This window comes from Dermacentor variabilis, chromosome 11, assembly GCF_050947875.1.
Source record: "Dermacentor variabilis isolate Ectoservices chromosome 11, ASM5094787v1, whole genome shotgun sequence".
Taxonomy (NCBI): domain Eukaryota; kingdom Metazoa; phylum Arthropoda; class Arachnida; order Ixodida; family Ixodidae; genus Dermacentor; species Dermacentor variabilis.
The window spans coordinates 69,021,217-69,048,654 of record NC_134578.1 but is presented as its reverse complement, the minus strand read 5'-3'; the positions used below and the strand labels follow the sequence as shown (position 1 = coordinate 69,048,654).

General features: G+C 43.3%; 1 protein-coding gene across 1 annotated transcript; it reads left to right on the top strand.

Annotated features, from left to right (window-relative positions):
- Positions 1–296: 296 nt before the first annotated feature.
- LOC142563316 (venom serine protease Bi-VSP-like) lies at positions 297–27,438 on the top strand. The gene is made up of 8 exons (XM_075673875.1): positions 297–436; positions 5,854–5,881; positions 6,494–6,567; positions 19,348–19,463; positions 20,305–20,443; positions 20,951–21,065; positions 23,183–23,337; positions 27,262–27,438. The coding sequence occupies exons 1-8, from the start codon at positions 386–388 to the stop codon at positions 27,436–27,438; spliced, it is 855 nt and encodes a 284-aa protein (XP_075529990.1). The 5' UTR covers positions 297–385.

Sequence of the window (27,438 nt, the reverse complement as noted above, 5' to 3'; positions counted from 1 at the left end):
AATTCCAGCCTTACTCTGAATGATGCGCGGGTCTATCAATGTCGATTGAATAAGTTTTCGGTGATGTCCTGGGCATCAGTAAGCGAAAATTTATGGCCATATATATACATAACATCGACCACGTGTATTTGCGGAAAAAATGTAGATCTGAAGGTCCCCTTCGCTCGATATGCCAGAATTCCTTTTCAGTCGTGTCGGCTCTTCATAACCGCCTCCATCCTGTCACGAAAATATGACCGTAGCTATGCGATGTAATCTTTTATGATTATTTACCTGAAACTCGCCCAACACTTTTCCGTGTAGGATGCTAGATGCGATCTTCGGTTATTCACAGACAAGCTGAGGCAGAGCGTAGAATGAATAACTTTGTTTTGTCGAAATAATCATGTTGTCTATATTGACTCTAGTGATTCTGTCAAGCCTTCTATCAGCAAAGGTAAGCTAGTTTCTCACCGCATTCTCTGAAACTAAAATGCATTTACAGATTTTTTTCTTTATTGTTACAATAGCACAGGAACTTGCATTCAAGACAAAAATATCCTTGCAATTTGCATGATTAACCTTCTGTGAAAACAAAGCGAAAATCACTCAAAGAATGCTGAAAAACAAGCGTGCACATATTGCTACGTAGGTTGTGTTTCCAGAAATATATTTGACGAAATATTAACGATGTTTAATAAAATTCGTTGGGATCAATAAGAAGGCCAGAAAGTACATCTTTTTAAGGAGAAAAATACTTGAAAACAATATTCTGCGCATTTAAAAGGAAATGCTAAACAGAACGAAATCTGCCTACAAAATACTTCACGGATATATTGTTCTGTCATTTATAACAAGCTAATTAAGCTAAGCTGAAATATTTTAGAAACATATCCGTAAACAAAAGGGTAATCACACAGCGGTAATTTGTAAACTCAACAGTATGACGGCTTGCCCGTGAGCATTATGCTGCCTGAATATTTTCTGCCTAAATATGAAAAATTTGTGCAAATTAGCTGATAACAACACACGCGAAAAGTGTCTGTATAATGCGACTTTGCTGCAACCAAATCAACCTTTAAGCCACAGTTCATGAGACTGTCGAAAGTCACACTGCACGCTATATCGCATACTTCTTTGCGTTTTTCAAATCTCACCATCACTTCCTCAGTCAACTAAACTTACATTTACTTTACCAGCCATTGTTTTCATATTACCAACGTTTGTGGGAAAAGCGATTACTCAGGAAACTTGTGGAATTTTCAGCTGCAACTTATCTTCTTTATATACGCGCCACATTTCTTGACAGGCTTTGTTGTATGTTGTGTAAAGCAAATACAATTGATATCATACAAGATCAAAATATCGTACAGCAGAACTGCAGGCACCATTTTCACCGCATGAGATGTGAAAGAAAACATACAGTCTAACACTGTGGAGCATGATTTCTCTGATAATTTCTGCATGCATGGTGGCGTGACATTTGTGGGCAATGTCGTCACTCCAAGACCTCCATCGGAGCAAGCGAATTTAACTTGTTAATACCAAGAGGGTAGTCAGAAGAAAGGTCACCTTATGTAACTGCTTTGTACTTCGTAGGGGAATGTGGAGCAAAACCAGTGACGGGCTTCATCGACGTAAGAACCTGTACCTGAAACAGGGTCTTCTCCAGAGTCCATGCGTTAATTCTGATATATTCCGCGCATGAACAAAATTCTAAAGCAGGCTGCTGCCAATAACTGTTCAAAATTAATTATACCTTACCCACTTTCCGATAAGTAAACCAGGGCCCGTGTCCTCCAAACTTTTGTGTAATATTATATCCTTCGTATATGCTAGGCCATGTGCAGTGCGGCATTGTATTTGTCAATGTAAATAAACGAGAAACCTTGAAAATGGATTGATTCGTAATTAAAAAAATGGGAAGGCGACTCAGCCTCTAACTCCCGTCAATGAAAACCGAACCTTTCCTGAGCAAGTTTGGGGTTCAAAATTGGGCGTATGAATCGTGTAATTTATTGCGAGAGCCGCTCTAGAGCGGTAACCTTTGACTGGTGTCAACTAGAGGCTCGCAAATGTATTTCAGCAATTATCACTAATGTCATCGCTAGCTTCAATACCATCCCAACCACCCCCGCTACCACCATTACCATCATCATTACTATTTTGGTCATAAGATATAGGCTCTAATAGTACATATCCAGTGTTAGTAAAGACCGAATGTTTAGGCACCTAAAATTGGTGCTTTGTGTGTCAATAACTTGCACTAAGTACAACTTAAAATTATTTTATGAACAACGCTGACCATTAAATGACAGATTTGTCAAATTCCATGTTTTCTTAGCAAAACAAAATAATGCAATCATTATAAAATATAAAGACGCCAAATAAATGGACACACACAATCGAAAACAATGGGACAGGGCGCCACTCGTAACTGTTTTATTCACAGAACGCAGGCACATATATACCGTCAGTCAAAACATGCGCACAAAGGAAACTTTCATTCACGCATCTATTCAAATATTCATGATACACAAGGCTCAAGAAACCTCATATCGACCTTATAACATGATATCGAAGTTTGGCTAACGCACAAGCTGCCTTTCTTGCCTATGTGATAAGCTTCAACCAGTTCTCTTGCTCTAGTATCATTACTTCGGGCAAGAATCCGGACATCAGAAAAACGTGGTTCACAAGAGTGTCAGGGACAGGTCCCGATGTGCTTAGGCAAATTTGGACCCTCTTTCATTTGCTCAACACTTCTTTTATGCTCCCTGACACGCTCATTAACACAGCGCCCTGTCTGACCTATACAGGAGCGACTGCACGAAAGGGGGATCTTGCAGACAACACCTTCGGCACACTTCATGAAAGTCGCCTTTTTCAGTTCTTTTTTCTTTTCTTTTGTCGATTTGGGAGCAAAGGCTTCCGAGCTTCCTTGGGGCTGAAAACACTAGCGGGACGCCATGTCTGCTCGCTATCTTCTTCAGATTGTGGGCCACCTTTGCACATACGGCACAGCCACCGGTCTCACCACTCTTGCCGTGGGACCTCTGCTCCAGCTCTCATCGCCTTTCTCTTCATTTTTTGTAAGAGGCTTTCGGCTACTCCTGTTAGGAGTGAACCAAGGAACCCAGCTGAAGCCAACCTAGCCAATTCATTGTCGAAACCCAATGCCGTCTTGTGAACACACGTCTTCCTGAGCGCGGACTCAAGGCAGAGTGACGCAATTCCTCTCTTCATTAATTTCGAATGCGCTAAGTCAAATGGCAAAAGCCCTTTCTTTGCACGTGGAGCGTAGCACGAACAAACATGATCCTTACCGAACTCAATGCTAAGATCTAAAACCTGTAAAACACTTCCTTGCGGCAGTTCATGTGTAAAATCCAAGCCTTCTTCATATTGTCTGAAAACGGATAATACATTACCCACAACTTCTGCGGACTTTAGATTCCCGTCCTTAGTTAAAATAATTAAAAAATCATCTACATACCTAAACACTTTAGACACCTTGTTAGCTGGAGAAACATAATACAATACTTGGTCCAATTGTGAAAGAAAAATTTTACATAACACAGAGGCGACACAGGATGCATTAGCCAGCTTCCTGCAGAAAAAAACACTGGTCAAACATTATAAAAGTAGACTGCAGGTAAATTTTTCAAAGGGTCAACAAGTCATCAATGGACACACCGGCAGAGTTCTGAAAAGAAATAGGATCATTCCTTTCAATGCACTCCCTAACCGCAAACAACAGAACATCAGGGGGAACAAAATAAAATGAATCAACAATATCCACAGAAACAGCAAAGCCCACACTACCTTCACTTCTCAGGAATTCACCTACTTCATCCAATCTTTTCGTTAAAAACGGATCTTGTACATATATTTTATGCAAATTCTTTAACAGGTAAGAGCTAAGAAACTTCTGCCATGCCCCTTTTTCCGTCACTATTGCTCTGAAAAGGCAGGTCTTGCTTGTACGTTTTTACTGAGAAGAACACCTTCAGCGCGATACTTTTGCTTTTGTTAATTTATTTCTCAAGGCTGGCCAACCCCAGCGGTCACACATTGCCACAGCGGTGGCTTTGACTTTTGTCGATTTTGCTGGAATAGGTGAAAAATTATTTTTAATCGCCTGAGCTGCCCTTATTGAGAAGTTATCATCCGACATGACTACAAACCGGCCTTCCTTATCGGCTTGAAGAAGCTGATAAGGAAGGATAAGGAATAAGGAAGGCGTCTTTATATTTTATAATGAACAGCTACCGATTAACCCAACAAGAAGTCCTCTTTTGAAATAATGCAAGTTCCTTAGGTTACAATATATATCTCGAAACTAGTGTCTCTATTATAGACACCACAAGAACGATTCTGAGAGCAATGCAAAAGAAGCCCAATTTCCAGATTTTTAGGTTCCTTGCACGTTTTTTAACTGACCGTTCGTTCTTACAGAGAACGGAATGCTCAACGTCCGCTGAGGCTAACGGCACCTCCTTGTATTTGAGAACGTTCGATGATCCAATGCCCTCCGATAGTGTTCGACATTCAAAAGCTTTGACAGTCCTTTCAGTAGGAAAATCCCGAGATTTTTATCCGAGACAGATAGAAATTTTGAAAAACCTCTATCAGCAACAGTTATCTGGGGATCGTGCCGAATTTTTCCTGAACGTCCGAAATTAGCGCCACATTCGCGGCCAGCGTAGGGCCTGAGAATCGAAGATTTTATTTGTCCGTGAAAAAACGTTAAGTGAGCGCACATGTACACTTGGTCGCCTTTTCTGCATTGTCACGCAGAGCAGTTTGAGTCGTTCTTACTGCATCAATCTAGTCTGCTGTAAAGCTGTTAGTAGCAGCCCCTATACACACAAAGGGCGAAGGGCTTGTTGTAATAATCAGCTCCCAACAGCCAAGAAATCTAGTGTGTAAAAACCATTTAAACAAGATGAGGCTAAGAGAAGGCATAAAAAAATCAATGCTGAGGTGCTGAAAATATATTATCTATAAATAAATGCATAAATTTAACATAAATATATTATCTATCTGTAAGTTGCCCCAGTGGCCTAAAGCCAGTATCCCTAGCAGCCCATACCTATACATAGGCTGCAATATTTCCGGAATCAGCCTACAAACATATGTGCACCATACAGCAATTAAATCTCGGCTAACTCGCCAAGAAAGCTTTCGTGATGAGAAATTATTCTAGTTTAAAATCATTTCCTAAATAGCTAGTGCTGAAACAATGAATCTCGACTGCAAGATGCGCTTCATCATTCGGCCATATTACATAAGTAATTTTCGTACGTTGAATCACGTGTACGAGCTTCAAGACATGTTCAAGGTTTCGTTGCGAAAACAAGTATCCAATACCGTGAAGGGCTCCTTGAAAACACACATCATTCTGAATAGGACACAATATTGCCGCAAATCAACATGGCGTCGAAGCTGTTGCCTCTGCTAGTACGTAAACTATGCATGCTTAAAATTCGTTGAGCAGTCATATACAAGTGCAAACATAAAATGTTAATTTTACGCACAAAAGGCCTACAATGACCCGCTGATAAGTGAAATTACCATTCAACACCACGCGAAATCTGAATGCTGCTTCCACAAAGCAGTAAAGCATTGTAATTCACGTGACCACATGTAGCTGTTAAGACGATAGAATGACACACGATGTTAGCCGGCAGCCTCTTCAATTCTATTGTTAGAAGGCTGCCGTCTCGTTCATTTATTTCTTACTCTATGCGAGTTAGACAAACAAGCATTTTTCTTTATGGAACCTACTATTGACGGGCGACCAATATTCCTCAAAACTTGCCGCGCAGTTCGCGTTCTATACAAAATGTCACTTGTAATTTTTTCCTACAGGTGCTCTTGGACAGCATTAATCCACCAGGTGAGTACTTCTTTTTTACTTTTTAGCCAATACATATACCAAAACCCACTGTGATGCTTTTCGTATCATGTTTTTCAAGGAAATTCAAAAGCATTTAGGTGCGATATTGCAGGCAATTCAATGTCCTTCAGTGTGCACCATCATTTTAACTATTACATCTCAACGCACGCAAAGGAGTTTCGCTAACAAAGAAGTGAGACTATTGAGAATTTTTTTCAGTGAAAGGAATTGAGGGCGTAGGCTGGAGAATCTACAGCAACACCTGAAGCTTCATGCTCGCGCTGGCTGCTCTCCAGTTGGTCCACTTCAACGCGGCAAATTGTACACGTGATCACTGTTCCCTGTTCCTTTTTTGTTTTTTTGCAATGCGTAGTTTTATCGAACCAAATGTCGTTTTAAGCTACATTCAATACTTTGTCCGTGTTAGACCATCCTCACAATGCCAATCTCCCGTGCACGCGCTTGCCCATCGTTCGAATGTACAATAATTTAGTACGCGCACTAGCATTCTCAAGGAAACCTTGCTTCACAATTATTTCAATACTGTGTCAAGCGATGCTAGGGGAGTGTGAACAGCTTGCGCAACTTACTTCAATTGTTTAATGTATGCAGGCTGCGGTGTCGCAAGAGTCCTTGGCAGAATCGTCGATGGCAAGATGATAGGGCGTTCTCGTGTGCCATGGATAGTAAGACCGTTCTCTTTCCTACAACATGAATTCGCGCGTAAAATCTAAATAAACTATGCCACGTGCAAGCTCATATATATATATATATATATATATATATATATATATATATATATATATATATATATTCTCGTTGTAACGGAATAAAAAATATTTAAAGGGTATCAGTAACACGGGAGATATTGGTGCCGATATGACTGGCAGTTTACACGTAAACTGTAGTATTCTGAGTGATGTGGCTCTTTTCATAAAATTTTAACACTATACTAAGTTCCACTATCACTCATGATGAAACGACCGTCACGGTCATAATTTGGCGTGAGTGGGGGTGTTTCGCACACTTCTACTAACTTTCTTATTAATTTTTTATTACTGTGTTGTATAACACAGCAATTCGAGCCTCTATCATAAACCCCTTCTCTTTACAACACAGTACGGAATTCCTCACAACTGCTTCGTGGTGCCCCGCAGGGGCGTCTGCGTCAGCAGGCGTTTGGTGTGTTGCGACACCACGTACCCGAGCACACGAGGGTTGGACCCTCTCGCGTTTAACCGTGCGCGGCTTAGCTGTGTCCGGGGAAAGGGGATCCTGGGGGTTGAGCGGATGCCGGGTGTTCGGACCTTTAAGGCCCCCCGGCGGAGGCAACACAGCTCTTTGGCCTCTGCTTCACGTAGACGGCACCCCCGGACTGACCCATCCGGGGGAAATCGGTAGTTGCCTTTTCCTGTCTCTCTCTCCCTCCAGCCTTCGTCTTTCTCTGACTTTTCATCTTTCCTGTCTCCTTGTCATTTCTTTATTACTTCCGATCTTCCTGGCAGCAAGGGTTAACCTTGTGTGAGTAGCCAACCTGGGTTACGTCAGATTTGGTTATAGTGGTAGCGTACAGCTGGCGTTTGTAGGCCCTGTTTTACAGGCCCTGCAGCGTCCCCTTGTTGGGCTCCATGGTGGGTGGCTGGCGCTACTACCGAAAAATACACTCCCGCTTATGGCTAGTTCTTTCCCTCCACTCTCTGATCGCTCCCTGAAAAGGGGGCGCACCGAAGAAATCTTTGAATTTTTTGGACGCCAAAAAGAAACTTTCCCGCGATGTCATGTAATCCACTCTGAAAAACAAGGAAAACAAGCCCGAAAAATCTCACGTTTTGTTGTTTCAAAAACCCTAACTCAGGCATTTGGACCAGGTTATAAAGCATCGAAGATGGCTAGCGGTGATCTCCTTTTGGAGCTCCGCGACAAAAAACAACACGAGAAACTGCCTAACCTTCTATCATTTAGAGATGTCCCAGTCACAGTTAACCCGCACCGCACGATGAACACCACCCGTGGTGTAGTTTCGGTTGATGACCTGATGGAGCTTACGGACGTTGAACTATTAGAAGGCTGGAGCGATCAAAACGTAATCAATGTTAAGAGAATTCTGCTAAGGTGCGATGGAAAAGAGATCAAAACAAAACATCTAATTCTTACCTTTTGTTCTAGTGTGCTCCCTGAGAGTATTGACACAGGATATGTGAAGCTCCGGGTCAGACCATATGTCCCAAACCCTCTGAGATGTTTTAAATGCCAGCGATTTGGCCACAGCTCATCGAACTGCCGCGGCTGCCAAACCTGTGCAAAATGCAGTGCTCATGAGCACTCCGCGGAACCGTGTCAAAACACTCTCCACTGTGTGAACTGTGATGGGGAGCACGCCGCGTACTCGCGGTCGTGCCCATCTTGGATAAAAGACAAAGGGATTGTAACGATCAAAGTAAAGGAAAATATAAGTTTTAAGGAAGCACGCAGGCGGGTGTCCTTCCTGCCAAAGAACACCTTCGCCGAAGTGGCGCGTCAGGGGGCAGCGCCCCAACGGGCTCCGGCGGCTGTCCGACCCACAGGCAGTGAGTCGGCAGTTACGCCACCTGCCCCCACGGTGGTTGCAGCTAGCGCTGCTCCGCCTACTCAGCAAACGGGGCCATCGACCCCGAAGGTGGGCGCAGCCGAGGCTGCCCCAACCGCCCCGACACCTTCCAGCGCTGGCAACAGCCGGCGCAGCCAAATCCCGCAGGGTGCCCCATCGACCTCCGGGCTGGTGGGCGCAGGGGTCTTGCCCTCCAAGGCAGGACTCCTTGTAACTTCTCGCTCGCAAGAGCACGTGTCCGGCGCCTCACAAGAGGCAATGGACACTACACCTGTCCTAAAGGCGCACCAAACGCCTAAGGAGCGTCGAGGCTCCCTTGAACGCTCCAGAAAGGGCAGAACCCCCGTTACAGGGCCTCGAAAGAGCTCTGTAACCTAAGGCATCACCTCCCTTTCCGTACACACAGCACTTATTTACATTAAATATGGATACACAAATTATTCAATGGAACATCAGAGGTCTCCTTAGAAACCTTGATGATTTGCAAGAACTCATCCACAAACATAATCCAAAGTGCTGTGTTTACAGGAAGCTCACTTAAAATCCAGACACACAAACTTTCTCCGTACGTATGTTACGTTTCGCAAAGACCGCGATGATGCCGTCGCATCATCGGGTGGTGTTGCGATTCTCACTCATAAAAGTATAGCATGTCAACCTTTACAGCTACGAACGCCGCTTGAAGCAGTGGCGGTGCGAGTTGTTCTGCTAAACAAACTCATCACTGTTTGCTCGCTTTATATACCCCCACATTACAAATTAACTAAACATGAATTTCAGTCCTTTATAGATGAATTGCCAGAACATTATGTTGTTCTTGGCGACTTCAATGCACACAATTACGTATGGGGCGACCCTCGTATGGATGCGCGAGGACGTCTTGTCGAACAGTTCCTTTTCTCTTCTGGTGCTTGTCTTCTGAATATGAAGGAAGCGACATACTATTCTCTTGCAAACAGAACATTTTCTTCAATAGATCTTAGCCTAGTCTCCCCGTCACTACTGTCTGAACTTGAATGGTAAGTTAACGACAATCCTTACGGGAGCGATCACTTCCCTATACTGATAAGAACATCTAAAGAAAACGAATATTCTCCGCAAGCTCCTAGGTGGAAGATAGACACAGCCGACTGGGAGAAATTTCGAACTTTCACTAACATCTCATGGGCCGACATGTCTTCTTTAGAGATTGATGCTGCTGTAGAGTATCTTACATCATTCATAATAGATGCCGCATCAAAATGCATATCCGAAGTGAGTGGTCTGGCATGCAAACGACGTGTACCGTGGTGGAACAGCGAATGTAGGATCGCCCGTAAGAATCAGAAAAAGGCGTGGGGGTTGCTACGCGCATCTCCCACTGCAGAGAATCTTATGAACTTTAAAAAATAAAGTCCTAAGGCAGGCGAACCTGCCGACAGGCGAGAAGAGAAAGCTGGCACAAGTTTTTATCGAGTATTAACTCGTTTAGGGATGAGGCCAAAGCCTGGAACAGAGTTAATAGGAATAGAGGGCGGCAAACATATTCACTCCCCCTGGTAAATACACAGGGCGATACACTGCAAGATCAGGCATACTCACTTGCGGAACACTTTGAGAGCGTTTCAAGTTCCACCAATTATACAAAATCCTTTCTCAAACATAAACAAATAGAAGAATGCAAGCCACTCATAAGGAAGTGCCAGCAGAACGAACCGTTCAACCGTCCTTTTAGTATTGCAGAGTTGAGAGCTGCCTTCAGCGCATGCAAGAGCTCTGCACCGGGATCTGATAGAATCATGTATGAAATGCTAAAAAACTTACACAATGACACGCAAGATACACTAGTTACACTTTTCAACACTATCTGGAGCGCAGGGTACCTTCCAACGGCATGGAAAGAAGCCATTGTGGTCCCTGTTTTGAAAGAAGGGAAAGACCCTTCCTCAGTGGCAAGTTACCGCCCAACAGCCCTCACAAGTTGCATGTGTAAGGTATTTGCAAAAATGATAAACCGGCGACTCATCCATTTCCTTGAACAAAACAAAATGCTTGATCCCTATCAGCGTGGCTTCCGAGAAGGGCGCTCCACAACCGACCATCTTGTATGTATTGAAGGACATATTCGCGACGCATTCGTACTCGAACAGTTTTTCTTATCGATATTTCTCGATATGGAGAAGGCTTACGATACAGCATGGCGCTACGGAATCTTGAGAGATTTGTCAGAAATGGGCATTCATGGTAACATGCTAAACATAATAAAAAGCTACTTGTCCAATCGGGCCTTCCGGGTAAAAGTCGGCAATGTGCTGTCACGTCCTTTTACACAAGAAACTGGTGTACCCCAGGGAGGCGTGCTCAGTTGCACACTTTTTATTGTTAAGATGACAACGCTTCGTGCTTCCTTACCACCGGCCATTTTTACTCTGTCTATGTGGACGACATTCAAATAGGCTTCAAATCCTGTAACCTCACAGTATGCGAGAGACAGGTACAGCATGGTTTGAACAAGGTGTCAGGGTGCGCAGAGAAAAATGTCTGAAAACAATTAACTTAATTAAACTCCTATCGCAGACTACGTGGGTAGTGACAGGACGTGCTTAATGAATCTCTATAAGAGCCTGATTCGGTCACGATTAGATTATGGTGCCGTGATCTATTATTCTGCCGCCCCGAGCGCGCTAAAGATGCTAGACCCTGTTCACCATCTAGGTATCCGTTTAGCCACGGGCGCTTTCACAACAAGCCCGATTGAAAGCTTATATGCCGAATCGAATGAATGGTCTCCCCACCTACACAGATCATACATCAGCTTTACGTATCTCCTTAAAGTACGCTCTAATCCTGAACATCCATGTTTTGATACCGTTACCGATATGACGTGCGCTACACTTTTCAGTAATCGTCCCTCCATAAGACAGCCTTTCTCGTTGCGTGTGAGGGAGCTTAGTGATGAAATGCGTGTCCGAATCCTCGAGCTTCGCCCAATGCATCTAGCCAAGCCGCTACCTCCTTGGTAGTGGCAGCTGATACAATGCGATATATCCTTCATGGAAGTTACAAAACACGCTCCAGAGATTGAAATCCAAATGCATTTTCGAGAGCTCCAGCACAAATACTCCTGCACGGAGTTCTACACAGACGCATCGAAGTCACACGACGGGGTGTCCTATGCAGCCGTCGGTCCATTCTTCTCGGAAACCGATGTACTGCATCCGGAAACTAGTATCTTTACGGCTGAGGCTTACGCACTGCTGTCGGTCATAAAGCATATAAATAAATTAAAACTCCAGAAATCAATTATATATACGGACTCCCTAAGTGCTGTGAAGGCCTTAATGTCACCGTCTAAGCACAAAAATCCAGTAATCAATGAACTATATTCCCTCCTATGTAAAACGTATATATGTAACCATCAGGTCATCATATGCTGGGTGCCGGGTCAGAGGGGCATCGAAGGCAATGTTCTGGCGGACCAGATGGCCACACCAATTGCATCGCGTTCTGTAAATCTTACCGCTGCAGTCCCTGTCACAGATCTGAGGCCCTTATTGCGCAGAAAACTGTGAAACTACTGGCAACGCTCATGGGCCATGGAAACAAATAATAAACTGCACATAATAAAGCCACAATTAGGGTTCTGGCCATCTGCAACAAAATCACGCCGCACAGATGTCCTATTCTGCCGTCTAAAAATGGGACACACATTTGGTACCCACAATTTTTTACCCACTGGAAATGAGCCCCCAACCTGTGGGAGATGCAGGGAGAGGCTGACCGTCCTCCATGTCCTCCTGCAGTGTCGGAAAGCCGAATCTGACAGAAAGAAACATTTTGCGTTAGCATACCGGCAGCACATTCCCCTTCATCCTGTAATGTTACTCGGCCCAGAACCACTCTTTGACACTAACAAAGTCCTAGACTTCCTGAAAGATGTTGTGTTACATGTAATTAGCCCTATACGTTCATAGCGTCTCCTCTCTCCAGAGGATGCCGCTGTGATAGCTATTTCGTATAGCACATGCCTCTTGGCCCTTGCGTTTCAAGGGCTTTGGTGAGGCAGTAGTGCTCTTAGACAATTTTAGCATCTCGCATATTTGATATAATGCATCATTCTTTTTTAATGCATTTGAGTGATCATAGTACATGTCATTAATCATTGCCATAATTTTATTACGTGAAATTTTTATGCAATTTATACAAACTCTTTTAGGCCTCTTTACAGCCACGTCACATTAAATTCACAGAGCCCATCAGACCACGACATATTCATTACCACTAGCATAGCGCTCTTTGGCCATACCTGGCCCATGCGCCATTAAACCTCAAACATCATCATCATCATCATGCTTCGTGGTGATCGGAAATCAGTAGTGAATTCCAACAAAACATGAATAAATCTATTTACAAGACAAAGAAATTAGTTTCCTTTTCAAAGTCTCTCTATCAAGTTGAAATCGCATGAATTGACGCTAAGAAGCAACTGTTTGCGCACAATTAGGCGCTAACCAGAAGAGTTGCGGAACTAGAGCGCCTTAATAACGTTGACATTAAGTTCATACCAGTCACTCAAGAAGACTGTGCGGCCATTGCGAAGCGGATCGGTGAAGCTACTCAATGTCTTGTCACGACCAGCTACTTTGTTGGTTTCCGCCGCATCTCAACTAAATCAGATGAAAAGAGCATTGTCGCGAGGTTTTGTTGCCGGCAAAAAAAAACTACTTTGTCCGTAGAGCGCGTAAGGCCCATCCGGGCATTTCCGGTGTTGGCTCCTCCGGTAGCTGTTATAGGGCAATATATGTGAATCCGGAAAAATCCGAAGTAATCAGATTAAAAACTTCACGTGTAACCACATCGACGGGTGCTGAACTTGCCGCACTCCGTGCTGCACTTGATTTCAATAATCAAGAACCGCTACAACAATGGATAGTCTTTAGTAGCTCCAAGGCAGCCCTTCAGTGCATACAAAGCCCAATGCGCCATGGACCCGCTCAACAACCGGCCTCAGGAACTCGACAGATATATCATTGCAGCCGTGACAAGGGACACAACATTATCTTTCAATGGTTTCCAGGACGTTGCAACATCAGCGGGAATGACCACGCTGACGAAGCCGCCCAATCTGCCCATGAAAGTGCTCAACGTGTCTCGATTCCGCTTTCGCGAACAGACGCTGCGGCTGGGCTGCGATTTATGTCCCGTGAATGTACTTTGCCCCTGTGGGACTCGTTGTCTCCGCACATGCGGTTGTACCTACCCTACTGGTTACCCCTACATGAGCAGACCACGCTATACTGTCTGTGGCTAGGCGTCGCATTTACGAACTCGTATGATTTCATCATTGGAATCGCCAACAGCCCCACGTGCGACACAGGCAACAGCGATGAGACGCTCGCACATATTATCTGTGTCTGCCCACGATTAGTGCTCAGAGGTAAGTGCTGTGCAGAGTACTGCACCAGTTGGACAATCGTCTCCTATCAGAACTGAAAGCTTTAGGTCAGTTCTCCCAAAAAACATCCGCGCTTAAGGCCTTACCCGCGTTATTAAAGTTCCTGCCGTCAACGGTGCCTTACGATAAACTTTAACAATGCAGCCTCTTACCGCTCTATAGAGTACGCGGTTTGTTCGTGCTCGTCTCTCTTTCTCTCTATTTCCTCTTCCACTCTCTTTTTCTTGTTATCCCCCTTAGCTCCCCCCCCCGTGCAGGGTAGCCACACGGAACTACTTCTGGTTAAACTCCCTTTCTTTCTGCATCCTTTTCTCTCTTTTTTTATGTAAATTACTACCTGTCTCCCGAGAACAAAAGATTGTTTGCCAAGGCCCTTGCACTTAAAAACGCATAAATGGCAATTTCTGTTGACAGACAATTGCCGTATCAAGGCCTGCAAATCTAGGGGTAGCAGGGTATATTGTATTGTCAAAGAAAGTGACCTATGCATCTTGGCCACTGGGCCCTTTGTACATTTTTTTCACAACGCTGTCTTCGCTTCGATCCTTTGATTACGCCCCTGCTATCTCCTGAAGAGGCGAAGCACATGTTAAGTGATAATGATCGTTCCCTGGCTCATTTTAACGCACGAAGCTAGCAAAAAATTTGAGATTATATCAAAAACTTTATAAGTTCATATGTTCGTTTCTTCTCAATCGTTTGCGTCTCTGAAACTTGGCTCTGCACGTCCGACGGGAACTTTTTCGGCCTATGATCCTATGAAGCTGCCTACTGCCACCATTTGTCAGGTAGTTATGGTGGCTCAGCAATCTTTAACGCTCCAGACCCTACACACACCGACAAGATCTTTCTTTAGACGTCATACATTGTGAATCCGTACAGATTCATTTCGATAATTATTTTTTATAATAATAGCAATGTTATTCTGGGGTGCATTTACCGCTCTCCCTTCTATGACGTGATGGATTTCATTTCAGGCCTGGACACCATTTTCCATAAGTTACCATCTGAAAGCAAAGGTGGTCTCTTAGTTGGAGACATCAACATTAACTTGCTGAATATTGAAAATTCCCTTTCTCCAGAATATTTTGACTTTCAGCGGCTATGCTCTTCAGCGTCTCATCTCATCTCCTACTAAATGTCTTCTTTCTGGCAGTGGTTCATTGCTGAATGATGTGCTTTGTAATTTTTCCCCTTCTCCCTATGCTTGAGTAATTGACGTGAACACTGCTGATCATTATCCCATATTTCTTGCATTCAACGCGGTTAAGCCCTTCAGAACACTTACTCGTGGTACTTCCGTATTCGACCAGGAATCATTCTTTAATACCATAACTACAACTGATTGGTCTAGCGTTACATCGTTATGTGATGCAGATCAGGCATTCGGCAAGTTTATTTTTTCACTTTTTGTCAAAGCCGTGGACCAGTGCACAACAACAATAAAACGTAAAAAGAGATACAAATCTCTCCAGAATCCGCGGTTATCGCAGGGATTGCATAAAGTAGGGGGAAGAAAGATAACCTTATTCAGAAAATTAAAAGGCAACCATTTAACACTGCTTTAGCTTCGCGCTATAAGAAATATTCCGACACTCTTTCAAGTCTCCTAGAAAATGCTAAGAAAAAATATTACGAAAATCAATTATCTCATGTCTCAAACAGTTATAAGAGACAATGGCAACCCTTAAACAACTTCTTAAATCGATCACCACAGGTTTTATCTTTAAAGATAGTAATATATAAAGGCATTACTCATGGTAGCCCTGCCAGTGCTGCTGACACTTTCAGTGACCACTTTTTCGAAATATTCAGGCAATGACATAGCACTTCACATTGTAACCTAAATCAGTCTAGCCACAGCTTTTTCTGTTCTTCCCGTGAGCCCTGTTGATGTGTCGAAAGCAACCAAAAATCTTAAAGTGACCGGCCCTAGTATAAATAAAATTTCATCCGGCACTTAGAACTTGTACTCTTTTTTTTATTGCGATAAAGACTTGCCCTTAAGGTATAATTCTTGGTGCATGTATGTGTATTATATGTGTGCTGTGAGGCCTGTGTTGTTTATGAATTGAAGCAGTGCTTTGTGGAATCTGTTGTCATGTATCCAGCGGTCAAAGCTGGTCGTCACACTGTAGCGGAGGCCGGCTTGCAGTAGGAGACGCCAGCGTTCCGATTTTAAACCAGTACATGTCCATATTAGGTGTTATGTATCTGCTTCCATCACAGGAACAGAGCAGTATGGACACGTAGCACCCAGTGGTAAATGCGATCAATTCCACCTTGAGATAACAGCCGGTGTAAGGTCCACCCCGGCCCGAAGCCTCCTACTTTTACTCGATGTCATCGTGAACCATTCTCTGTAATTACAAATATTGCGCTCAAAGAGGGCATTTTGCCGAATTCTCTAAAACTAGCTAAAGTTCTACCGATATATGAAAAGGACAATAGACTGTCCATTTCCAAATACCGTCCCACTTGCATTCTCTCTCCCCTTTGTAAAGTTATTGGTAAATTCTTTATAATTCACCTTTACAAATACCTGCAAAAATTTAATTTACTGAAGCTATGAAAATTTGGTTTTCGAGCTGGAAGTTCCACTAACGTTGCCCTGCTTTTCCTGAGTGACAATATGAAACGCTTTATTGATTAAGGATGCGTAGTTGCCTCGGTTTTTCGTTTTTTGGGGGGACTTTACAAAAGCAGTTGACACCATTATTCGTCTCGTCTTGTGTCGAATTCGAAGCATACGGTATTTCAGGTCTAGCCCTCAAGTTCTTAAAAGTTACGTCCTGTACAGAAAGCACACAGTATGTGTTTCGCGCTCTTTCTCCGCTATTAAACCATTTACCCAATGGGTGCCTCAAGGCTCATTACTTGGTGCATTACTTTTTTTGCTTAACACCAATGATCTTTCTGATAGTATAAGCATGTCTCAATGTGTTTTATGTGCCAACGATACGACTAATTCCGTTGCTGATACATGTATTAACGCTGTCACTCCCAAATTATATACTGTTCTTTGTAGCGTGTGCAAGTGGTGCCAGGAAAATTATTTACTTATTACTGCAAATAAATCCAAATTTCTGGTTTCTAAGTCACCTCAACGTAAGTTACCCTCATTGCCAGGCATCACAAGTGACTCGCATTTCATTTGTGTCCGTGATGGTGTATGTTTCCTTGGCGTTCACCTCGACAGCAACCTTAAGTTCGTTAACCATATTGCTCATATAAGAAAGATGGCACCATTCGGCATTCGTGCGTTGCTTAAATCAAGCTAATATTTTTCTCATCGGACCCTTCTTTATCTTCCCTTCGCGTTCCATACTCATATCCGTTATGGCATCGTATCATGGGGAAACATGTTTATAGGAGCTATTCAGAGACCTGGATTGGGAAGAATTGAGGATAAAAGTTAATGTATAATACCTTAGTAACTTGCGATTCGCTGATGATATTGCCTTGCTTAGCAACTCAGGGGACCAATTGCAAAGCATGCTCACTGACCTGGAGAGGCAAAGCAGAAGGATAGGTCTAAAAATTAATCTGAAGAAAACTAAAGTAATGCTTAACAGTCTCAGAAGAGAACATCAGGTCACGATAGGTAGCGAGGCACTGGAAGTGGTAAGGGAATACACCTACTTAGGGCAGGTAGTGACCGTGGATCCGTATCATGAAACTGAAATAATCAGAAGAATAAGAATGGGCTGGGGCGCGTTTGGCAGGCATTACCAGTTCATGAACAGCAGGTTGCTGTTATCCCTCAAGAGAAAAGTGCATAACAGCTGCGCCTTACCAGTACTCACGTACAGGGTAGAAACCTGGAGGCTTACGAAAAGGATTCTACTTAAATTGAGGACGACGCAACGAGCTATGGAAAGAAGAATGATAGGTGTAACGTTAAGGAATAAGAAAAGAGCAGATTGGGTGAGGGAACAAATGCGAGTTAATGACATCTTAGCTGAAATCAAGAAAAAGAGATGGGCATGGTCAGGGTATGTAATCAGGAGGCAAGATAACCGATGGTCATTAAGGGTTACGGACTAGATTCCATGGGAAGGGAAGCATAGCAGGGGGCGGCAGAAAGTTAGGTGGGCGGATGAGATTAAGAATTTTGCAACGACAACATGACCACAATTTGTACATGACCGGGGTAGTTGGAGAATTATGGGAGAGGCCTTTGCCCTGCAGTGGGCGTAACCAGGCTGATGATGTTAATGATGATCATGATCATGATGGTGATAATCATGCTGCAATACTTAGCAGTATCATTTTTCATCCCTTCAGAACTTACAAAATCGAGGTATTCGGATATTTGTCACTGTCCTCGCGACGGCAGCGCCTGTGGTCTTCTTCGTAGCAACAGCATCTTAACTATTAATAACGTGCTTCGGTTTAATTAGATTTTGTTGTGGCATAAGGAAATAGCAAATGAACTTTCTATCAATTTCATTAATTTTGAGCTTCTAGTAAATACCTACTGTAGCAGATTAGCTGCTAACAATAATTTTTTGCTACCTAAAGAGGAGGCAGAAATAACTTTATTGAGTCCTGAGGCAGCCCTTCCCACCCACTCTTGGTTTAGTGGTCGGCAGGGGTCGAAGGCCGCACCTTCGTTGAGACGAAGGTGCGGCCTTCGTGAGGTTTCAGTTATTTGCGATAATTTGGCATTACGGCATTACGGCAAATCATCATCCTCCTGCGCGATCACATTATGGAATAATTTATGTAAATCTCTAAAATCGAAAGTTTCTTTTATCTCATTCACGAATTCATTAAAAGTATATTTGTTAAATTTTTGATGTTCTTGCGTGTTGAGTTGTACATACAGTATTTATTCGTCAGTTTCTTCATTTTTTGCTTCCATGAGCTTTTATATTTTCTATTCCGTTATGCTTACTGTTATTTGTTACTTGATATATCTATTCTATTTTTTCAGTACTGCCAATTCTTGTTTTATTTAACTGTAATCTTCAACGAGGGTCCCGTTGCATTCTAGTACTTTGGGACCCTCTTTTGTATATCTTATATGCTGCAATATACCAAGTAATAATAAACTGTTTTCATTTCAAAGAACAAAGTACTCCTCTTTTGCTCCTTTAAAATTAAGAAGTTGTTAATGAGCGTCCAATGCTGACTTTAACAACGTTTATTTAGTTATTGCGATCATAATGGGATGAAGAAATAAAAGATCACGATCTCCAAAGTCCAAGAATATTGATGTGATGTGATGATCGAGCCTTTATTTTTCATGTTGTGAAATAAATTATTAACTTTACATAGAGTTAGCATGATATCGCCGCTCCAACCATATACTCGTGCAGCAGTTTATTTGCATCTTGCTGAAACACGTGTATATGTTCATATTTACCAAATCAATACGTGAAGATATTTTGCAGAAATATCTACCGATTGCTATATAGGGTGTGCTGTTTTTCTGCGCAGGTACATCTAGTCGTAAGGTATCAGTTCAAGTCGGGTTCAATCAAGCAGATCTCATGTGGTGGTAGTATACTGTCCCGCAGGTTCATACTAACTGCAGCGCATTGCATAAATTTTGGGTAAGTTTCTAAAAAACGTCCCTGTGGTACAAATACTTATTTTCCTTTCTCGAGCGTACGTAATTGCTTCAAATAATTTTACGCCACGCACAGAATGCTAAAGCGATACTTTATGCCTAAATTTACCATCCAAATATTTTCTTTTGCTTTTGTAGCTTAAAGGAATAAAGGTGCGTGCTTTGTACATTTATCGCTGGAACTCGGGTAGCGCTAGCATAGGTTTTATGCAATGCAGGGAGGAAGTATGGCGAAAACTTGTACATTACACATATTGCGCCAATTTTTACAGATAGTGCGCATTCGAAATCTGGAGATCGCTATACACAGAGTCAGAAAAAAGCTTCTTGCTTTACAAGCGCCTCTGTTATAAAACCATCCAATCTTATCATCCAAACTATTTTCATTTAACTTCCTATTCGCTAAATAAGTGTGCATAATACCGAAGTGTGGCGTTAAATACATGACAGATGCGCGTTTTTTTTCTAAAGTTGCTATGGCTTTATTTTGGCAGCTTGCATGTCTTCCTTTATGTGCCAGGAAAAATCTTGACAATTGATGATCTGAAGAATGAGGCAGGACTTCCGTCTTAGGGAAAAACCTTTCAAACCATCGCTTTTCTGCAACGAGGTACCTTTATTCTAGGCAAAAGAGCCCCACACATCGCTGTATGAAATCACTTGTCATACATTATAAGCTACAACCATGAAACTAACTTGCACAGTCTGTCTAGTCCCCTTGCATATCATATTATGCAACATACTAACGTTCAATCGTGTGTCATAATCGGTGAACGCATGCTTGTCTTGTTCACTTTCACGCAGCATGCTTTCTTCTTTTTAAGGCACCGACTCCCCGTGTCCATTGTTGTGAGATACAACAGTACTTACTTGAAGCATGGCCCACTTGCTTCGGTGAAAGATGTTATACCACATCCTAGGTTCAACATGGAAACTGTCGCGAACGATATCGGACTTCTAAAGGTAAGAATGCGCACCTTAATTTCAAACAATCGGCCAAAAGAAATCTCGCTTTCCAGTATCGGTCTGCAGGTAGAAAACTTCGGTCTTTGGACTATCCGGGCACGAAGAATCAGATATTTCAATGAGGAAGATCTTTGCTGCACTTTCAAAACCTATCTAGGACGGGCCTTCAAAAGACGATAGCTCAAAAGCGGGCTTTTCTCACGTGCAGTCAGCTCTGCATGGATCCATCTTCGTAGCCAGGTACAAAGTGAAATGCCGAATGCAACTGCCATATACAACTTTAGAGCCAAATGAACAGCATACAGCCAAATTAGCAGCCAAATGCAAGCATACAGTTTCACTGATATCTTTTTAAGCATTGCATGCAACACATTAAAATTATACTGAAATAATCACTTTTAAAACGTGTTCTTTAGCTCATTGGTCGTACTAGCAAACTCAGCTCGTTGCCTCCACAAAGCAAGTTATTCGAATGGAACTCATCTTTTTTTTTGTTACTTACAGTTGACAAAACCACTACAATTTGACAAATTCGTCAAACCAATCTGCTTACCAGTGACACGATTGCAACTGGCCCACAAGCAAGCATTTGCTGCTGGATGGGGGAAGACCAGACATAGTATGTATTGACACTGAAACCAAGACAGAAACTGAAATAGCCCAATCACAGAGTTGTATTACTCCCCTCAAAACGGTGGAATGCGAACTAACACAATTGTAGCACCAAATAATTTATGATCAATTATGAATTACTTTGTGCTCGTATTTTGATGCACGGTGAATATGGGCGTCGTAATTCAGATGCCATCTGAGTCTCCGCAGTATTCGGAAACCCTGTTGGACTTCAAGGGAATGCGGTCGTCTTCAAGGGCAGCTTTGGGCAGGCGTTACCAGCATCTCTGAACAAAGTTTCTGAACTTCTGCCGTAGCAGTGGCAGAGGTTAAATGCAACTGCACTACGCCGCCAATCCACGTCCTAACAGAGCTACGCTTCACCGCTACGCTGTCACTGCTGAAGCAAACGCGTAGCAGTAAATAGTCGGGGATTTAGTGCTCGCCACTTGAAATTTTCTATTACTCCATGTCGTAGCAAAGCGCATACCTTCCCCAGGCCGAATCCTCTTTTTGAGAGAGAGATAAAACTTTGTTATGTCCTTGATGGGGTTCAGGGGTGGCGGGGGTCGGGAGACTAACCCCCAATCCCCCCTTCCTCAGACGGCGGCCAGTCCTTGCTTCCTGGCGGCGTCTTCGGCCATCCGGACGGCCCAGAGCTGCTCCTCTGGGTCCAAGCTGAGCAGCAATGTCTCCCACTGCTCGGCCGTAGTTATGCGTGTGTTAGTGTGGGAGGTGTTGGTGGGTGAGGCTTTGGGGCATTGCCAGATAATATGATCGAGGTCAGCGCGGGCCTCGCACGCTTTGCAGAGTGGAGAGTATGCATCGGGGTACATGCGGTTGTAAAGCACGGGGTTCGGAAAGGTTCGTGTCTGAAGGAGTCGCTAAGTGGTAGATTGAGATTTATTCAGTGTTTTGTGTGCTGGGGGGTAGCGTAACCGCTCCCTGCGGTAGTGCAGGAGAATTTCTCTAAACGTGACCATTCGGTCCCACGCGTGACCGCGATGCAGAACAGAGGGCTGGTCGGGATCGGAAGACGCAGAAGAAGGATGATGCGCCCGGTGTGCGAGAGCTCGGGCGGCATCGTGGGCGGCTTCGTTTCCAGCCAGACCCGAGTGACCAGGGGCCCAGATGATCTGCACGCGGCGTTGCCTTGAGGGAGGAGTGTCAGAGAGAATCTTCTGTGCTTGGGGCGCTATCAGTCCTCTTGTGTAGTTACGAATGGCCGTTTTTTGAACTCGCGAGGCCGTGTAGCCTCCTCCTCACTGTACAGGTAGTGTTCTGGTACGTGCATATGCACATATGTCTTAATGTAGACATCTCATCGCCCCCCCCCCAAAAAAAAAAGAAACGCAGCCACTTCCTTCATTTTTGAAACCCGTCTACTTGGCGTCAACAAAACGACGCATTGTTTCGCGAATCAAAGGAGCATCACATGGCCGGGAGCGCTGTCAGGGTTAGAAATTGCGTTACCGTAGTTAGGACTAGTACTGAAAGGAGAGTTAACTCAAATTAGGTAAAGCAAACTTGTCCGTATGTGTGTTATCAGTAATAGCAGGTAACAGAACAGGAACAGGTAACAGGAACTTTGCATGTCATCAGAAGTCAGAGGGCTGGTTCGTGAGGCATTGTTGACACTGTTAGGCCTAAAAGACGTACGAAACGAAAATTTTTTCTCAGGTCTTTTGCGCCACGTGACCGACTTTTGGTATGCGTTATACTGTAGTATCAAAGTTGTTTTCTCCTTTGGAATGTTATCTGTATGGCAGTGCAATATGCATTAACCTGGGAGCGTTACTGTAGAGGAACCCTTCATGACGTCTCGCGGTATGATTCCGTACAATGTTTTGAGCGCTTTTCTAAGTAACGGAAATTAAAGCTGAAACGCTATACCTTCCCGAAAATGGAGCCGCGCTAGGATTAACACAAAGTCATCGGGTATAACGCAGCGCTTCGTCGTCACTATGACGCTAGCTCCGCAAACATTAAAAATTTTACCTGGTTTTGCCATGTGGCATGCCGTTTGGACCAAACCATTTTGTACGCATAAAGCGACATAATACAAAGAAATCTGACTCATCGGTCTAACCAAATTATGAAGCTTAAAATGTGTTTTCCTTACAGCAGAAGTCAAGGGTACTGACCGACTTCACTTCATCAAGACAAATATCTTGCCCTTTAGAAATTGCACAACCAGCTTCGACTCCTGGGAGATGGAGGATGTATTTACTGACGCCTCAGTGATATGCACGGAAACGAATGGAAAAGGCGTCTGTCAGGCAAGCACAAATTTTCTCAAACCTCCACGAATACCTTTGCACGCTGGCATTTAAGAGCGTAAACTAAAGATAAGCTTTAAAACACCTATTTAGTTGAAGCCTTTCTTACATTATGAAACTAATAGCCTGGATCGAGGCTTACATGTCAAACCGGTCTCCATTTGTTTCTTTTAATAATGCCTATCTCCCACAACATCCTGGTCGGGCCCGTAGTCCCCTAGGAATCTGTTCTTGGACGGCTTTTATTACTTATTGTTATGAATGATGTTTTCGTAGTCTTTCTGTCCGTGTTAAGTTATATGCTGATGACTGTGTCCTTTATGAAAAAATAATTATATTGAGGATGAAATTAGGCTTAATAACGGCCTTCAAAAGGTAAAAAGTACCTGTCAGATGGGGCAAATGGTAATAAATCTCGATGAAAAAGTATATATGAGAATAACACTTAAAAGGAACCCTCTCCGTTACCAGTGTAGCGTTACTAATCATGCAGTTTCCGAACGACATGCTACAAGTATCTTGACCTCTGGATTTCTGTTAGCCATTCTTGGAGTAAACATATTGATGCCGTCTCCGCAAAAGCTCTTCGTAAACTGTTCTGTTTAAGGCGGTCGTTGCGGTATGCTGCCCCTGAAACTCGCTTACTTGCTTTTAAAGCTATTATTCGACCAGTCGTAAAAGATGCTGTTATAATCTGGACCGCTCCACTATAACTAACACTTAAAACTGGAAAAGGTTCAACAAAAACCAGTGAGATTTAGCTATAGTTCTTAAGCACGTGCATCCATAACCGACCTTCTAAGAAGAAGCGGTTTACCGCCACTAGCTCATAGGAATCGTATTTGTCGCTTGAAATCCTTTTCCGATTTGGTGAATGGCCGATACAATATTGCCACTTCACAAATAATAAGTTATCCCAGTGGTTATGCTACACGCATGGAACATGATCTGTCAGTAAAGCCGTTATTAGCAAGAATTACCCGTTTCAAATATAGCTACTTTCCTGGAACCATATCCGACTGGAGCAACCTTGCTGACACTGTAGTAACTCAGAATTAATTGTAATTGTTTCAGGCGCAAATTCAGCAATTAGTTATTTTATGTTGTGTGCGCGTGGTTGAGCCATCTACGGTGCTTGTAAATCATGTATTGAAGTTAACATTCTGTTACGGTCTTGCGCGTGATGACATTGGTGAACAAGTTTCTGCTATGTGTTGTTGAAGCCTTTGCCTGAATGTATTTCATTTCTGTCTCAATATGTTACTGTACAAATATTTATACTCACCTGCAATGGTCGTCTGTTCAAGGTCACAGTATTGATAAATAAGTGAAGTGTTCTGTACATTAGATTATCAGCAATAGGGTAGAGAAGCCTCCGAAATCAATGTACCAGAACAAAAAAAGGAGATCCGAGCAGAAGAAAAGGTTGCAGAAAAAAGGGCTTAATACCGTAGTAAAATTCATGTGTTTCGATTCACATGTTCAAGCAAGTTGAACCGCAATCACGAACAAAAGTTGAAGTGCTATGTGGTTTGTTTCTTCAAAACTAGTAAAACTATACCTACCTATCGCTTTAATCATTCTGCCCTCTTCACAAATATAGCTCGCAATGAGAGCATGTCTGTATCGTGCACCACGTGATTTGATTGTGTGCATCTCTTATTTAGAGTTGAAAGTGGCGAAAAACGGAGAAGCCTCAAGCGCAACATGCGGCAGTAATCGTGCATTCATTTCCGAGTCCAGCACCAATTCTGCAGTTTTAATGCTTTCAAGTAACGCGCCCTTCGAAACCACAGTGGCTAGCAATATGTAGTGATGGCTGAATGTTATATCGAAATTAGTTTTTAGAGCGCAGCTCTTAGGCGCCCGTTCCTCAGTTGAGCATCGGCGTCGGCGTCGGCGTCGGCGTGACCGCGATAACGCGCTCTTGCCACTGCTCGCGCCTTCGTCATCGTCTTCTTCCACAGTTGGCTCCGATGACGCTCATCGTGCCATAGTTTCCCTAGTGCCCCTCCTTCTGCGAAGGCACTAACGGCACTGGCCCACTGCGGTGATTTCGGCATATTTTGCCTCAATATATACCGAAATAAAAACACGTATAAAGCTACGCACAAATTTCGCATTTAGGCGTATCGCAATCGTTGGACATTTTTTTTTTCGATAAAACGCTTTCTACACATCATAACTGCCACAAAACTGTATCTCAATGCGGATTAGACGTTTCACCTCGGCTAGCTATGTTGTGCGAAACCCGTCGTGCTTAAGGCCTCAGCCAAAATTTTCGCTCGTAGTATTACAGCTAGGCGTGTGAAACTTTCGGCAATCATAATAGTACATTCCAAGAACCCCAACAACGAACAGCGCGTTTTGCTCCAAATCTATGTCTTAACATATGTGAGTCAGGGGGTACTATGTCAGCAAACACATTATTTCTCTCCAGTCATCCGTGCAACCACTGACACCACAAACTCTGCAAGCGCTCCACGCTATTCCGAAAAATAATACGAGGAACATTTTTCTCACAATAATATGTCTTTGGCTAAGGTACTGCTCGCAATGTTAGCATCAGCTCGCCGGGCTTCTGGTAGCTTACAGGGACTCATGATCAAGCTTTCGCACTTTAATATTTTCCAACAATCGAAGAAATTGTGCGCCTCGCCACATTTCATCATATATCTAGGGCTCTGTAGGCACTACATGACAGCCTAACGTCAAGTTTTCTCTGGTGCGCGAGGACTTCCAAAACTTTAAATAAATTATATGCCTTTCGTTTGCTGCAAAAATTTTCATGGTCGCTTCCACTCACTCGGTGAGGTAGTGCACCAACTACTGGATCAACAAACGTTATTGCTTACCTTGTTTCGTATAGATGTAGAGGAACAGATGTGATAACGTTAAGTAGCGCATTAGAATTCTAGAAGCTTTCTTTCATTCGTAGAAAATTTTAAATGGGGCAATGCTGTATGAAGCTACTTATGAGCTTATATCCATTTGCCACGAAGAACAAATACAAATTACGCAACCATCCAAATCCTGTCATTTAATTGCACATTAGTTCGCCCGAAAGAGATATTTCTTGATACCAATCACACAGAGAAAGTTCAACAAGGCAAGGGATCAGGGGATCATGCAAACTTGAAGTACTCAGGAGTAGTCGAACAAGAGGTTTCTCAGGCTATAGCCAAAATTTCTATCATTGGATCTTTTTTCCTTCATGGTTTTGATGAAGGCAAGTTTAGTGGTCAAAACATTCGCACCAGCGACATCTCTCGTTCAAATACTTGCTGAACAACGCTCGCGTATGTGTGTATCTTGTTGTTCATCTACACTTCAATAAATTTGCTGCCGTTCAATGAAGAATGTTAAACATAGAAACTTCCAAAACCATACGGTTACAAAGCGCTTGACTTTCAAGTTTTTACACTGTAATAAAGAGCACAATTTAACCACGCAATGGTAAGCGCAGTAGCGTTTCTTTGTGTGTCTGCTCTAATCTGGTATGTATATGGCGCCATGATACCAAGACTACACAAAAAAATTAGGAAAAAAATGTATCCCTTTGAGAAAGCGAAGCCTTGGTAAGCGACTACATATCATCGGCACTAGGCCAACATTTCAGAACGCGAGCGACCGTAGAGCGAAAGAGCACGGCCGTCGTAGTGCTATCCGGATGTCGCCGCGCATGCGCGACTAACGCGTTCAGAATTAAAAGGTCTGCAGAGGAGCCCAGTGTGTTTGGCTGCAAAAGCGACAAAGCAAAACGGACGCACCTTCATTATCTGCTCAATCCACTGTTATGACAATTGAACAAAACATGCGAGCTGTGAACGCATGTTGGCATTACTTGGTCACTCATCGTATATAAGTTCTGCAGGAATGTTTTTGTCATTCGTGCTTCTCTCTTGCAACTAACAACCAATTCAGGGTGACTCCGGTGGTCCAATCACCATCTGGCGGAAGCGTCACAGCAAGTATTTCCAAGTGGGCGTCGTCTCTTTCTCCGAAGGCTGCAGCAAGGCAGGTCATCCTAACGTGCACACCAGGGTGTCCCACTTCGTGCCTTGGATCCGGAACATGATGTGGATTAGGTGGTGGTTCTGA